The 17,075-nt window shown below is 44.3% G+C and overlaps 1 protein-coding gene across 1 annotated transcript; it reads right to left on the reverse strand.

Moving 5' to 3' along the window:
* Nucleotides 1-4,304: 4,304 nt before the first annotated feature.
* On the reverse strand, nucleotides 4,305-6,830 carry LOC115538829 (general transcription factor II-I repeat domain-containing protein 2-like). Its single transcript, XM_030350100.1, has 2 exons — nucleotides 5,304-6,830; nucleotides 4,305-5,010 (listed from the first exon to the last, which is right to left on the reverse strand). The coding sequence occupies exons 1-2, from the start codon at nucleotides 6,571-6,573 to the stop codon at nucleotides 4,496-4,498; spliced, it is 1,785 nt and encodes a 594-aa protein (XP_030205960.1). The 5' UTR covers nucleotides 6,574-6,830; the 3' UTR covers nucleotides 4,305-4,495.
* Between the last annotated feature and the right edge of the window lie 10,245 nt (nucleotides 6,831-17,075).

Here is a 17,075-nt window from a genome sequence, read left to right on the forward strand (position 1 = left end):
GGTCTCAGACAGGGGGTGCTGCAGCACCCCCAGCACCCCTACTTCCCGCGGTACTGAGCTCAGGGTATAAGCATTGACTGGAGAGCAGAAACAGTCAGCAGTTCTGTTTATTACTGTTATTTTTTTGTATGGCAGTCATCATATGTATAGTTGAATAATATATCCCATAAAAATTTGACTGAATTGTTATGTCAGACATTAATGTTTTTGTCTTATCGATCTATCCATAATTAGGTAAATAAGTGGAGATAAAAAGGTATCTCATGTAGGTACTTAGATAACAGCCTTCTATATGTATGCTTGGCTACATGTTTTCCTTTGGTCGATAATCAGGCTACTTTATCTTATTTGCATTTCACTCAGTAACTTATCTTTAACTAATGATTATTTACCTTTAGCCTACTTGATGATTCATTAATACAGTACCACCCAGTCTGTTTATCAGTAGGCTTACTAATCATTATTGCCTGAGAGTCACTCTACTTATTAACTTATCCTATAGGCCTACCAATGGTTCCTTAGTAACTATAGCCTACATTTTTTGTGACCCTACATGTTAAGTGTTCAGATAATTTTCTCAAGATCCAGTTTATCAGGGAACTTTTCGGCTATGGAAGAAGAGATTAGGTTATGGTTGAGTGAGTCCAGTAGCGTGCGGTGCCCCTTCATTTCGGTGGGGCAGAAACTACTGGCGTATGACCCCACCCACAATTTATATATATTTTTAACATGTATATTTTGAGCTACATTAAAACATGTTAACTAAACTAATTTTGAGTAAGAATTAAAAATAAACGAATAGCCTAATGTTACTGCACGCTTTTGTAGTGCCATCCGCAACACTCGTCATATGATGTCCCTAATAGTGAAGTTATTTCTTCCATATTTTATTTTAACAACAGGCTTAGCGAGTGCATTGCAAATACATGAAAAGTAGAAATACAAGTCATCAATCAAGCAGACCTTCGATTGGAACTTGGCCCGACGATGTGTGCAAATCTGTCAATAACAACAATTTTGAAATCAGATATTTCTCAATAACAGCTGTTTAAATCAGGTATGAAATCAGGTAGGCCTATACAATTTTAATACAGTCTGCCGAACTAGAATCGCCACCATCAATTTGATATCAACAGACCAAAAATAGTCGGAAAGCCTACAGAAACTATAGATAGTTAATGTGACAATCACATTATTAAAAATAAACTTGGAGCAATGATTTACTGAGGAACTATTTTTTTTGGGAGCATATGCTTTTGCAGGGAGTTCGCCGCCCCACCTGCCCATATGGACGGCACGCGCCTGGTTGAGTCGTATTGCGGTCATAGCCTCAGCAGGACACCTGAGACATGCTGCTAGTCGATTTTAAAGAACAACCACATTATACAAAGGTTATCATGATTTAACAGCAGCAGCTATTGCCATTTACGTAAGAAAATTTGGGCAACTATAGAGAAAAAAGCAGCCGCAGGACGCAGTTTCTTTAAACAAAGTTTTCCGAGGAGCAGTTGTATGTTGCATTTGCTGTCGCGCATCTCGCCCCGGCCTTCCTCATAAAGTAGCATAACTGGAGTCACGAAACTCCGAGAGACCAACCCAACCAAACGGATAACGAAACACATGTGGGATTATGAAACCAAAAATAACAGACTATGTAGGCTAAGTTCCAGCAGTGCACATCACCAAGCCAGACTGTTGCTGTGGGCTTGAACTGTCACAAGAGGTGAATTTATGAAGCGCACGTTATACAAGGACTAATACTTTTCCCTTAAAGAAGTAAAATGGTGAGTGAAAAACAAATAACATTTTTGTCTTTAGTAGCTGTGTGTGGGGTTGTGTGTTGTTTACTGTGTTTGCAGTGCGGCTTTTAGCCTAAATAATTTCGCTGGCATTGATTTAATAATAATAATAATAATAATACATTTAATTTAGAGGCGCCTTTCAAGACACCCAAGGACACCTTACAGAGCATATAGTCATCATTCAAAACTATGTAAAACAGACTAGGAATAAAAGGAAAACAGAGGTTAAACATGAAGAATAATAATAATTAATAACACTCAAAGACGCCTAAAGTGAAGGGGGGACCTCACTAACCACCACCAATATGTAGCACCCACTTGGGTGATGCACGGCAGCCAATCGGTGCCAGAACGCTCACTACACACCAGCTTGAGGTGGAGAGTTAGGGATGAGGTGGAGAGTGAGGGAAAAGAACATTTAAACACTATCGACCATATTTAAACACTATCGATCACATTTAAACAATATCGACCACATGTAAACACTATCGACCACATTTAAACACTATGGACCACATGTAAACCCTATCGACCACATGTAAACACTATCGCCCACATTTAAACACTATCACCCACATTTAAACACTATGGACCACACGTAAACCCTATCGACCACATTCAAACACTATCGCCCACATTTAAACACTATGGACCACATTTAAACACTATGGACCACATTTAAACCCTATCGACCACATGTAAACCCTATCGACCATATATAAACACTATCGACCACATTAAAACATGTAAACCCTATCGACCACATTTAAACCCTATCTATTTACCCCTAGATTTAGTCAAACTTATACCTCATACCGTGTACTTAGTCAAGAGTGTGTGTGTGTGTGTGTGTGTGTGTGTGTGCGCGCGTGCGTGCGTGCGTGTGTTCGTGCCCGTGTTGAGTATTAGACCTCCGCTCTCTGTCCATGGTGCTGCAACACCGTGTCGAAATGAAGTGAAGCGTTGTCTTTTTGCCCTCCAAAATTCATCGTGAACGTGATATGTAGGCCTAGGTTGTATTTTGGAGAGAGAGAGAGAGTGAGAGTGAGAGAGAGAGAGGAAGCGAGTGAGGTATAAAACTCTTTTTCCTATTCGGCATATTGAACCGTCGGCCTAAAGGTACGAACACACCAAACGCGTAACCCGCGTAAGATTTACGCGCGTAACGCAGCTAAAATGTTGCTTGACCATTTTGTGTCAAAAATGGTCCTACGCAGCTACGCGCCTACGCTCCTACGCGCCTAGATGAGTCCATGTCCATGCAAGTGAACGGAGCGTTCCCTCTTCGTCATAACTATCAAACCAAACATCCTTCACATTCACCGAGCGAACATTACGAAAGTAAAATGCACATTTCTCGCTAAAAATGTTTCCATAAACGCATTTAATGGCGTAACTATGTTACTATTTCCACCCAGAATAAAGAAAGTTGTCGGCCGTGGCTGCGCTGGAGTCCGAGGTAGGAAACCCAAACGCCGCCGTGTTTGGGTGATAGAGTTTAGATCGGGTTAGATTAAATAATCTCGGATATAAATAACAATAATCGGGTCAAATAACTTCACATGGTGTGTCTGGTGTGTTTCCAGCATTCGTAGTGTTGATCAGCAGATATATAGTCCGCCAAGACGTTGAGGTTGCTTAGCAACCAGAGACTCTGTCCATGCAAGTGAACGGAGCGTTCCCTCTTCGTCATAACTATCAAACCAAACATCCTTCACATTCACCGAGCGAACATTATGAAAGTAAAATGCACATTTCTCGCTAAAAATGTTTCCATAAACGCATTTAATGGCGTAACTATGTTACTATTTCCACACAGAATAAAGAAATATGTCGGCCGTATGCTTCTGTCCAAGCTCACTACTCTCTGCCAGTGACGTCGGGTCAAGCTCAACGCTGATTGGGCAACGCGGCTAATCGTCATGCGTAGGAGCGTAAAAAGTTCAATTTTTTTAACTCCTTGCGTAGGCGCGTAGGTGCGTTAGGTGAAAATGGCCGCCATGTTCAATTTTGGGATTTTTTTTTTTTTTTCCCCAAAAAGTGACCCTTAGAGAGTATCTGGGCCAAATTTCATGCTTGCATACCAATTTGAACGATTCTCTTGAAATATGCCATTAATCTGCTCCACTATAAAGTGTTTAGCCTCTATAGTCTATAGCCTATAGCCTGTATAGTCTATTGCCTCTATAGTCTATATCCTCTAGTCTACAGTCTCTATAGTCCACATCTATAGCCTCTATAGCAGGGGTGCCCAAATTCTTCCCTCTGGAGGGCCAAAATTTAATCGGGGGGAGGCTCGTGGGCCAAAATTGTAATTTTTCAGTATATAAGGTTAAATATGGGTATAAATAGCATGCGTGTGCAAAATCAACACTATCACAAGGTCATTTTGAAAAATGAATGACAATGTTTATTGTGCTTCACATTAATGTTCAAAAAATAATAAATAAATCATAAAATCTATCTTCTTTAAATAAGAAAAATAATTGAAGGACTATGAAATATTTGAAGACAGACATGGAACATTACTAGGCCTTGGGCCTGTATCTTCAAATACAAAGATTTTTTTTAGTGCAATAAAAGTAACACAGAACAATAACACAGGACAGTAACAAAGTAACACAGGACAGAGCAGAACATACTCCGACACATTGGAGGTCCAGGCCTATACATTATGATTTGAAGTAGGCCTATCAGTGGGAGACATGAAGCCTGTCCTTGGTTTTTACAAGTCTATTAATATCAGGCTCCAGCTGACTAACTGACAGAGTGAGAATGTCATGAAGGTGAGAGTCAGATAAAGCATTTCTCAGTTTGGACTTATTAAGATTCATCAGGCTGAATGCCTGCTCACAGACATAGGTACTTCCAAAGAGGGAGAACATCACCTGTGCATGTTTGCGGATCTTGCCATATCTGTGTGCAGGAACAGATTTGTAAAAGTCCTGTAAAGGAAGCTCTCTAAACCGGCAACAGAGATCTGAATCAGACTGAAGCTCCAAAAGTTCCATTTGAAGCTCCTCACTGACTGCATCCACATTTACAGCAAAGGGTTGGGCAAACAGCTCAAATGCTGCTTCGTTTCCATGAAAATCCTCAAAGCGATGGTCAAACTCCACCACAAGATCGCTGAGAATGTTGCAGTATTTTGGTGTGTCTTCCTCCATCAACCCAACTTCTCTGAGGCTGGGAAAATGTGCCAAATTTCCTAAATGTACAGACACAAAGACAAAAGCAGCAATGTAAGATGCAAGGTTGTTCATTTGATTTTCAATTAAATACCAAACATCAATCAAATGAGAAAAAAACTTGTTTTTTTGTGTTTATGGCTGCAGTACAAAAAACAAATGTGTTATTGGATTTAATGCCTATATTTAAATAGAAAATGTATTCTCCACACACAATGTATGTAACAAATATAATAACATGCTGGTTATAGTGATCAATAACCAGCCTACTACATTGTTTTGTGTTCAATAACATATTCAAGTTAGATCTCACCTGTTAAGAGATGTCTGTTAAGCAACTGGAGCTTTTGCTTGAAGGCTCTGACATGGTCGTACAGCTGAGTGATTATCTGGTCTCTCCCTTGAAGCTGAAGATTGAGGATATTCAGCAGCTCTGTGATGTCCACAAGAAAGGCCAGATCTGCAATCCAGTGCTTGTCCGAGGGCACTTGGATGTTGTTCTCCTTTGTGGCTTGAAACACCCTGATTTCCTCACGCAGCTCAAAGAAACGTCGCAAAACTTTCCCGCGGCTCAGCCACCGCACCTCCTGGTGGTACAATACATCCCCATACTGGGCATCCATCTCATCAACAACAGCTTTGAACTGACGGTGTGAGAGCGCCTTTGAGCGAATATTATTGACAATGCCAACGACATCCTGCATCACGTTCTTTAGGCCGATATTCTTAGCGCACAGTTGCTCCTGATGCAAAATGCAATGATATTTAAAAATCGAGCCACCACACTCACGGACTTTGTCCGACACAAGTGCAGTTAGGCCTGCTCTCTTACCGACCATGGCCGGGGCTCCATCAGTCGTGATGCCAGATAGGTTTTCCCACTTCAAACCATTCTTGTCCATAACTTGCTCCACTGCCTTAAAAATATCGATACCTCTTGTCGTCCCTTTCAGTGTTTCAAGGCCCGCTAGTTCTTGGCACACTTCAAAGTCCTCATTGACGCCTCGCAAAAACACCAGCAACTGTGCTGAGTCCGATATGTCGGTGCTTTCATCGCATGCGATGGAGAAGGCAGAAAACCGACCTGCTCTTTGGGCTATCTGGCCCCGAACGTCTTCGGCCATGTCCTCAACGCGGCGGGTCACCGTGTTCCGTGACAGGCTTATTTGAGAAAAAGCCCGCTTCTGAGTTGGACACACAGCTTCAGCAGCAACTGTCAGACACTCTTTTACAAAATCACCCGCAGCAAAAGCGTGTCCACTTCTGACAATGATGTTGCTAATGCGATAACTTGCAAGGGTGGCATTTTCTTGTGCGGTGGATGGCTGAAGTAAAGTTTGCTGCTGTGTTTCTAGCTTGATTAGCAAGTTTGCCGCCTTTACCTTTCGGTCCTCGCCTGTGTATTTTGCGAACTGGTGAGAATGCATAGTTTCATAGTGACGACGAATGTTGTACTCCTTTAAAACAGCGACCTTCTGCTTACATACCAGGCATATTGCGTTGGAATCGACCTCGGTAAATAAATAATCATGTTCCCAACATTTTTTGAATTTGCGTTTGTCTGTGTGCCACTGCCGCTCCATCCTTGCGTCTCACTTACTCGCTGTCACGTGACTTCGGATTGGAGCGCAAGAGGATAGGAGCTCAACAGCGCCACCCTACCATCAATGTTTCACAATGTTATTCTATGGTCAGGAATGGAAGTGCACCAATCAATAATATTCAATGAGTGCGAGCGCTGATGGTGGAAAACAATAATATATACAGTGGGTAAGGCGCGGGCCAAATAAAATCAGTCGCGGGCCAAGTTTGGCCCGCGGGCCCCAAATGGGGCTGCCCTGCTCTATAGTCTATAGCTTGTATAGTCTAAAGCCGCTATAGTCTATAGCCTCTATAGTCAACATCTATAGCCTCTATGGTATATAGCCTGTATAGTCTACTCTACAGCCTCTAAAGTCTATAGCCTCTATAATGTATAGCCTCTATAGTCTATATATATAGCCTCTTTAGTCTATAACCTCTAATATGTATAGCCTCTATAGTCTATAGCCTCTATTGTCTACATCTGGCCTCATCTCGCACCCCCTCTGATGACCCACCCTGGATGATCACCTCTGGCCAACCTCTCATCAGTTCCCTCTCTGACTTCACCCTAGTAACAGAACAGACCGTTTCAGAACTCATCCGCAAAGCCAAAACCACCACCTGTCAGCTCGATCCTCTTCCCACCTCCCTTGTCAAAGCATGTCTTCCGTCCATCTCCCCCATGATCACCAACATAATTAACTCCTCCCTCACTACTGGTACTGTACCCCTCACTCTCAAGCTGGCTGCCATCACTCCCATCCTGAAAAAACCTGGTGCTGACCCATCTGACCTCAACCATTACCGGCCCATCTCCAATCTCCCTTTCATCTCCAAAACACTTGAAAGGGTGGTTGCCGCACAACTACAGTCCCACCTCGACATTAACAATCTCCACGAACCGTTCCAATCTGGCTTCCGTCCAAAACACAGCACTGAAACAGCCCTAGTCAAAATCACCAACGACCTCCTCCTTGCAGCCGACTCTGGATTACTCACCATTCTCATCCTCCTCGATCTCAGCGCAGCATTCGACACCATCTCCCACCCTCTGCTCCTGGACCGCCTAGCTGGTATTGGGATCACTGGTGCTGCACTCTCCTGGTTTACATCCTACCTCACCGGCCGTCAACAATTTGTTCAACTAAGCAACCACAAGTCTGGGTGTTCAGGTGTCTCACTGGGTGTCCCCCAGGGGTCAGTCTTGGGTCCACTCCTCTTCACCACTTACCTCCTCCCGCTGGGCACACTCCTCCGTCACCATGGGGTCCATTTTCACTGCTACGCTGACGACACACAGGTCTACATCTCCACCAAACCCACCGCTGCCATCCCCCCACCTCCCTCATCACGTGCCTGGAAGAGATCCGGAGCTGGTTGAGCAGGAACTTCCTGAAACTCAATGGAAACAAGACCGAGGCCCTGCTCATCGGATCCAAATCCACCCTCACTAAATCACAACACACCCCAGCTCCACTCATAATTATCGATGGATTCCCAGTACCCTTCTCCTCCAAAGTCAAGAGCCTCGGCGTCATCCTGGACAACACCCTCTCATTCGCACCCCATATTCACAACATCACCCAGACTGCATTCTTCCACCTCCGCAACATCGCCAGACTCCGCCCATCACTGACCCAATCCAGCACTGAAATCCTAGTTCACTCATTTGTCACATCACGCATAGACTACTGCAACGCCCTCCTCACCGGACTCCCCACCAAACTCATCAACAGACTGCAGATCATTCAGAACTCAGCCGCCCGGATCATCACCCGCACCAAATCATCTGACCACATCACCCCTGTCCTCATTCAACTTCACTGGCTCCCAGTACACTACCGTATCCAATACAAAACCCTACTCCTCACCTACAAAGCTCTCCACAACCTAGCCCCCAGTTATCTCTGCGACCTCCTCCAAGAATACACTCCCTCCCGCTCCCTCCGCTCAACCTCTGCTGGACTACTATGTATCCCCACATCACGACTCACTACAATGGGTGCCCGGTCATTCAGCTGTTCAGCACTCAGGCTCTGGAACTCCCTCCCCCCACACATAAAACAATCAGACACCATTACAACCTTCAAGTCACAACTCAAAACTCACCTGTTCAAACTCGCACACAACGTCTAACTGATCACTGCTTTGATTGTTTTTTTGTTTTGTTTTGTCTTGTTTTTGCTTTATTTATTTCTTATTGCTTATGTTTATTTATTTTTACACAATGTCTTGTTTTTTTTAAAAATGTATGATGACTATATGCTCTGTAAGGTGACCTTGGGTGTCTTGAAAGGCGCCTCTAAATTAAATGTATTATTATTATTATTATTATTATTATCTATAGCCTCTATAGTCTACATCTATAGCAGGTGTAGATGAGCTAGAGGATGAAGCACTGAGTGGAGGAGGCTGTCAAAGATGTGTTCCCATGACAACCTCCGTCCAGCGACACAGAGACAGCCGTATAAGGAAACATCGCTGAAGGTGTGTGTGTGTGTGTGTGTGTGTGTGTGTGTGTGTGTGTGTGTGTGTGTGTGTGTGTGTGTGTGTGTGTGTGTGTGTGTGTGTGTGGGGTGTGTATGTGTGTTTGTGAGTGCGTGTGCTTGTGTGAAAGGTGAGTGTAATATGGACGCATGGATTCTGTTCCCTCATCCTGTAAATGTGCAGAAACACACCGATGGACAGAGTGTGTGTGAGTACGTGTGTGTGAGTACCATGCGTACACACCGGTGTGATCTTGCTCATCAATATGTTTGTTCCTCTCTCTCTGGAGGCGGAGGAGGGGGAGGAGGAGGAGGAGGAGGAGGAAGAGAAGGCCACCAATCATCCCCTTGTTGTTGACTCACTCTCTTGTTGTTGTCTCACTCGTTGTTGACTCGATCTCTTGTTGTCGTCTCACTCTCTTGTTGTCTCACTACTTTGTTGTTGTCTCACTCTGTTGTTGACGCCTCACTCTATTGTTGTGGTCTCCCTCTCGTTGTTGTCTCACTCTATTGTTGTAGTCTGACTCTCTTGTTGTCGTCTCACTCTCTTGTTTTCTCACTCTCTTGTTGTTGTCTCACTCGCCTGTTGTTGCCTCGCTATATTGTTGTTGTCTCACTCTCTTGTTGTTTTATGACTCTCTTGTTGTTGTCTCACTCTCTTGTTGCCATCTCACTCTATTGTTGTCGTCTCACTCTCTTGTTGTCTCACTCTATGCCCAGAGAGTGAGACTCCTTGGTTCCTCAATCATGCTGGCTGTACCTCTCTCCCCTCTCCATCTCAAACTACTGATAAGTAAAGAGCAACAGTCCCTCTTCTACCTTCAGCCTGTTTCTGTATATTCCCTCTCCTACCTTCAGTCTATTTCTGTACATTCCCTCTGCTACCTTCAGCCTGTTTCTTTAGATTCCCTCTTCTACCTACAGCCTGTTTCTGTACATTTAGTCCCTCTTCTAACTTCAGCCTGTTTCTGTAGATGTAGTCCCTCTTCTACCTTCAGCCTGTTTATGTTCATTTCTACCTTCCCCTGCATGACTTACAGAACATCAGGGGAGGAAGTAAGCTTCTTTCATTAACAGTTCAATAATTCATGAAGCTGCTCAACAATGCTCCAGCCAAAGGTCGCACAAACACACCAACTAAGCTATTGGCTTCTAAAAAACAGTTTGGCCTCCAACTAGGAAATATCTTGGACTAATGACCATTAGTACCACAAACACCTCCCTTCTGCTTCTTTGCCATTGTTTTAGCTAATCCAGGAGTGTGTGCAAGTTAAACTTCAGTATTTCTATTTACAGATTGTTATCAGGGAATGATCTGGAACAGACTTCTGTAAGACTCCAGCTACTGGCCAGAGCCAGTAAAACCCGTAAGATCAGAGTCACCTCATTGAGATCAAGAGGAGAGAGAGATGAGAGGTGAGAGGTGAGAGGTGTCCATCTCAACAATCAGCCGGATCCTTCTCTATTCTCGCTGATATAAATGATAACTGGGTTTTTTCTCCAGTGCGGCCGTTTGATGGATGATGGGGGCTCGACTTGAGCAGCCTGAGCCACCATATCCCCCCCACCCTCCCGGTCCAGATGTTCAGTCCAGGTGATGGATCATAGCAGATCATCTGGAGAGCCTCTTCAACTTGTTTCCGCTCACAGCGGCTCTTCAAAAGCGTTTAAGTATGCTGAGACCTGATGTTGTTAATATGAACACCTGAAGGAGATCCTGCAGCTCGTCTGTCCGTCTGACAGCAGAGGTTAAGGGTGGTTATGTAAGCGTGATAAAAGGTTTACGTTTTCTACATGGCGTCCATCTCTAGACATCACTTCCTCACCTGATTTTTACGAAACATCGCTAGAACTGTTACAGAGCATGGCTCGAAATGTATTTCAGGTAATCCAAAGCCTCTCGTCAGCTACACATGCAGATCTATAGGTGTATTTCTATGTCCCTCAGCAGAAGGGGTCTGTAGATTTATAGGTGTATTTCTATGTTTCTCAGCAGAAGAGGTCTGTAGATCTATAGGTGTATTTCTATGTCTCTCAGCAGAAGGGGTGTGTAGATCTATAGGTGTATTTATATGTCTCAGCAGAAGGGGTCTGTAGATCTATAGGTGTATTTATATGTCTCAGCAGAAGGGGCTGTTATGGTTTGTGTTATTTACGTTGTAGCACATGCATTCTTTGCATATGTGGCCAAGAATTGTTGTGTGTTTGTGAGACTATGGGCCCTATTTTAACGGTCTTAAACGCAAGTGGGAAGCGCAAAGCGCAAGTAGCTTTGTGGGCGGTTCTACGGCGCTATCGCTATTTTACAGGCGGATAAATGACACTTGCGTCGCGGCGCAAGTGTCAAAAGGGTTGGTCTGAAGCAGCCTAGTTACTCGTAGGTGTGGTTTCGGCGTAACGTCTAACAAACCAATGAGAGCGCCAGCTCCCATCCCCTTTAAGAGCCATGAGCGCATTTGAATCGGACGAGTTGATATTTTGACAGCGCGTCTGCAGTCTCCGATGAGACCGATGCACATGAATTTCAAACTGCAAATGGCTCCGTTTATTGCCAAATAATATGGCCTAATTCACACATGGAATAAGGGGTTTTCTTCCACAACTTCAGAAATACTGAGTCCTCAAATAAATTTCGGCAAAGAAAACGTATATGATATAACATATGATATGCGGTAACTGTGGTTCTATTTAATGATATACGCAATACATTATAAACATTGTTTCTTATCAGTATTGTATGCTATCCTAATATGCATGTGTCCCCGCGGTAATAGACATTGCCATTGATTGTATTATGCGTTAAGGTGCGGCCACACCAGGGGTCTCATTTATAACCGTTGCGTACGCACAAAACGGGGCTGAAAGTTGCGTACGTGACTTTTCACGCCAAGGTTGTGATCTATAAAAAACCAACTTGACGGGAAAATGTGCGCAGCCCTAAGCAAACTCTGACCCATGCGTACGCATGGTTTGGAGGAAAAGGAGAATTGGCGACACAGACGGTGTGGTGGTGAACTGAAGTCAGACCGAAGAATTGCAGAGTGAGAAGAACGATTATGTTTTATCATCGCCCTTCATAAATTTAATTTCAACCCGTATCATGCGTTAAATCCTAATCAGAATAATTTAAGTCCAATGCGTTATTTCTCAGTTATAACTCCAGAAATATCTCCTTAGAATAGAAATAAAAAGAAATTCTCTACATTTAATCCAGTCACTCCATATGTCCACTGACGGCGCGACTGCATGGAATAGAGCATCTGTCCAACATGTGTCAATAGCATAATATTTTTATGTGACACTGTAAACACCTGTAATCCTTAGCCCAAGTGAAGGAGTTCAAGTACCTTGGGGTCTTGTTCGCGAGTGAGGGTACTATGGAGCGTGAGATTGGCCGGAGAATCGGAGCAGCGGGGGCGGTATTGCGTTCGCTTTACCGCACCGTTGTAACGAAAAGAGAGCTCAGCCGAAAGGCAAAGCTCTCGATCTACCGGTCGATCTTCGTTCCTATCCTCACCTATGGTCATGAGGGCTGGGTGATGATCGAAAGGACGAGATCGCGGGTACAAGCGGCCGAGATGAGTTTTCTCAGAAGGGTGGCTGGCGTCTCCCTTAGGGATAGGATGAGAAGCTCAGCCATCCGTGAGGAACTCGGATTAGAGCCGCTACTCCTTTACTTAGTCAGCTGAGGTGGTTCGGGCATCTGGTAAGGATGCCCACTGGGCGCCTTCCTTGGGAGGTGTTTCAGGCACGTCCAGTGGGGAGGAGACCTCGGGGAAGACCCAGGACTAGGTGGAGAGATTATATCTCAACGCTGGCCTGGGAACGCCTCGGGACCCCCCCGTCAGAGCTGGTCAATGTGGCCCGGGAAGGGGAAGTCTGGGGCCCCCTGCTTGAGCTGCTCCCCCCGCGACCTGATCCCGGATAAGCGGACGAAAATGAGATGAGATGAGACTGTAAACACATAATCAAATGTCAATTAAATCAAGTGTGAAAAACCAAGCCACACTCCTCATCACAATCGTTGTCCGTTACTCTTGATGCTTTTCATGACAAATCAGGCATTAAAAAGGGGTTATGTTCAAGAACATTTTACGTGGGTGATTACAAACTGATTATCCAAGGCGTTCTCGTCTTATTACCGTAACCCTATAAATACAGAGGTGAGCGCCGTGGTAATGCTGCACCATATGGCACTTCTGGCGGACCATGCAAATGGCAGGATTCGGAGGGAGAGGGTATTTAGGGACCATAACGATTTATTGGTAGGCTACATAAAAATATGTAACTCTCTGTCAGACCACTTCTTTTTTTAATTCTGGGACAGTGCGCTCCGTGCTACTGACAGAGTTCACTGCTGCAGCAACATGTTGCCACTCACTCTGCTTTTTGTTGTTGGCGATCCCAATCCCGTGACCGCCTAACAAAACTACCTTTCGGTCCTCCATCTCACCCACAAGTGTCTCCACTTCAACCTCCGTGAAATTTCACTTTTTTGATTTTCTCAGTACTTCTGCCATTGTTTCCAACAAGACATAATACCGGCATCCGAGTCTGTTTTATATGCAGATCGCATTCATGAGGTCATTTGCCTTGACCATTTATGGTTAAAAAGGGGCGTGTAGAGGGCGGAACGTGAAGCTGATTCAGCTGCGCACAATTGTAGTCAGTATGTGATTTATAAAGCAAAGATTGCGTACAGGTGTGCGTACGCAGTGTTTTATAAATCCGAATATTTTTTGGCGCACGCAAAACTTGGCTTCTGGGCGTACGCACATTTTTAGTAACGATCCCACGCACAGTTTTATAAATGAGACCCCAGACGTGTATCTCGCGTACCTCGCGTATAAAATCGCCCTTTTCCATAGGGAACCATTGGTTTACGCGCGTATGAGACGCGTACACGCGTTACACGCGTAAAAGCAACATTTTACGCGTGTAACGCGCGTATATATACGCGCGTACATTTCAGGAGTTCAAAAAATTGAACTTTTTACGCTCATACGCATGACGATTAGCCGCGTTGCCCAATCAGCGTTGAGCTTGACCCGACGTCACTGGCAGAGAGTAGTGAGCTTGGACAGAAGCATACGGCCGACATCTTTCTTTATTCTGTGTGGAAATAGTAACATAGTTACGCCATTAAATGCTTTTATGGAAACATTTCTAGCGAGAAATGTGCATTTTACTTTCATAATGTTCGCTCGGTGAATGTGAAGGATGTTTGGTTTGATAGTTATGACGAAGAGGGAACGCTCCGTTCACTTGCATGGACAGAGTCTCTGGTTACTAAGCAACCTCAACGTCTTGGCGGACTATATATCTGCTGATCAACACTACGAATGCTGGAAACACACCAGACACACCATGTGAAGTTATTTAACCCGATTATTGTTATTTATATCTGAGATTATTTAATCTAACCCGATCTAAACTCTATCACCCAAACACGGCGGCGTTTGGGTTTCCTACCTCGGACTCCAGCGCAGCCACGGCCGACAACTTTCTTTATTCTGGGTGGAAATAGTAACATAGTTACGCCATTAAATGCTTTTATGGAAATATTTTTACCGAGAAATGTGCATTTTAGTTTCATAATGTTCGCTCGGTGAATGTGAAGGATGTTTGGTTTGATAGTTATGACGAAGAGGGAACGCTCCGTTCACTTGCATGGACATGGACTCATCTAGGCGAGTGACGTAGGCGCGTTAGGAGCGTATGGCGCGTATGCGACCATTTTTGACACAAAATGGTCAAGCAACATTTTACGCGCGTATCTCGCGTAAAAATTACGCGAGATACGCGTCTGGTGTGGCCGCACCTTTACGTGTTTAGTTTGCGTGTGTTTAAACAGAGCACACACGCGCTTGCATTCATTCATTCTTTTTAATACTCACTCGCGGTAAAACAATGTTTTTCACGATCAAATACTCATCAATCCTAAAAGTTATGGGCATGTAGGCCTACTAGATGTCTCTGTCAAGAAAATATGTGTTTGCTGCACGGTGTTTGCAGATGCATTGATTTAAAAGTACAACTTATTACCGCTGCATCAGCTGTTCTTTCCCAAATAATTTACCAAGAATGTGCGGCTAGGTAGATGGGAGAAGCAAAGTGTATGCGCGAGGTGCACAAGCAATCCGTATGCATCGCATGCGCATGTATGCATGCGCCCTTAAAATAGCATCTGAACATCGCGCCACTGACTTTAAACCAGGTATTTCCTGGTCAGTAGCGCAATGGTATTCAGAAACGGCAAAATACCGTTTGCGCCAGAACACGCCTCCTCCTTCCGCCGAACCGTCCCTTGGGGCGCATGATCAATCCCTAATTTACCGGCGAGTGGCGGTGGTGGGAAAAGAACGCTCTGCGCCAGTTGTAAACTAGCAACGACACATGCGCCAGTGACTAAGTCACTGGCGCCGGATGCAAGATAGGGCCCTATGTGTTTGTCAGAATGTGTTTTGTTCATGTGTCTGTCTCAGGGCCCTTTTTGAACGGTCTGAAACGCAAGTGAGAAGCGCCAAGCTCAAGTAGTTTTGTGGGCGGTTCTATGCAGATGTTGCTATTTTACCGACACAAAAATGACTCTTGCGCCCGGCGCAATTCTAAAAAGGGTTGGTCTAAAGTAGCCTAATTACCCGTAGGTGTGGTTTGGCCGTAACGTGCAATAAACCATTGAGAGTGCCAGCTCCCATCCCCTTTAAGGCCCCGTTTACACGAAGGGAAAACGCAGATATTTCCACGCGGTTTGGCCTTTCATTTACACGAAAACACCGTTTTTTTCACAGAAAACAATAATTTCTAAAAACTCCGACCAAAGTGGAGATGTCTGAAAACAGCGGTTATGTGTTGCCGTGTCAACAGGGAGAAACAGGGTTTTAGGTTCTGAAGCGACAGATTATGCGCCAGGAAATGCTTAACGCCATATGAGCGCCCTAGGTTTACAGTTTGTTACAGAAAGATGCTTGTGTTATTCGTTGTTGTTGATTCTGATTGGCTTGCATGGCCTTTTTTTGTGATTTTCACAAACAAGCGAAGCATTGTGGTGCATTCTTACAAAATAATAAAGGCAAAATAGAACATTTACTTACAAAGACGAATGGGGCCAGGGAACTAAGTTTTAAGTTAATATATTTGCCTTGTAGAATTCAGCAACATTAAGAGTGCAAATACAAAAACTGAATTACACATACGGTAACATTCTCCACACACATACAGTGTGTATGTGTGTGTGTGCGCGCGTGTGTGTGTGTGTGTGTGTGTGTGTTACGGCCAAGCCATTGTGTTGGTAACTTCACTCATAAATATATCTACATACTGCATTAGTATGCATTTAAACCAATACAATGAAATATGAATTCCAGACACACTTATGGCATGATGCCACCATAGGTTTGCAGAGGACTATATACACAATATGCACACTGAAGGCATGATGCCACAATAGGTTTGCAGAGGACTGTATACAATATGCACACTGAAGGCATGATGCCACAATAGGTTTGCAGGGGACTGTATACAATATGCACACTGAAGGCATGATGCCACAATAGGTTTGCAGAGGACTGTATACAATATGCACACTGAAGGCATGATGCCACAATAGGTTTGCAGAGGACTGTATACAATATGCACACTGAAGGCATGATGGCACAATAGTTTTGCAGAGGACTGTATTCTCTATGCACACTGAAGGCATGATGCCACAATATGTTTGCAGAGGACTGTATACAATATGCACACTGAAGGCATGATGCCACAATAGGTTTGCAGAGGACTGTATACAATATGCAAACTGAAGGCATGATGCCACAATAGGTTTGCAGAGGACTGTACACAATATGCACACTGAAGGCATGATGCCACAATTGGTTGTGAGGGTCTGCAACCAGTGACCACCTCACGGGAAGGAGGGGTGGGGGGGTTGTGAGGGTCTGCAACTAGTGTCCACCTCAAGGGAAAGAGGGGGTGGAGGGGAGGTTGTGAGGGTCTGCAACCAGTGTCCACCTCAC

This window comes from Gadus morhua, chromosome 2, assembly GCF_902167405.1.
Source record: "Gadus morhua chromosome 2, gadMor3.0, whole genome shotgun sequence".
NCBI lineage: Eukaryota > Metazoa > Chordata > Actinopteri > Gadiformes > Gadidae > Gadus > Gadus morhua.

Coding starts and splice junctions, on each gene's coding strand:
- LOC115538829 (XM_030350100.1), bottom strand. CDS start 6,573: ATGGAGCGGCAGTGGCACACAGACAAACGCAAATTCAAAAAATGTTGG. Junction 5,011..5,303: donor TAACAGACATCTCTTAACAG/GTGAGATCTAAC, acceptor CTGTACATTTAG/GAAATTTGGCACATTTTCCC.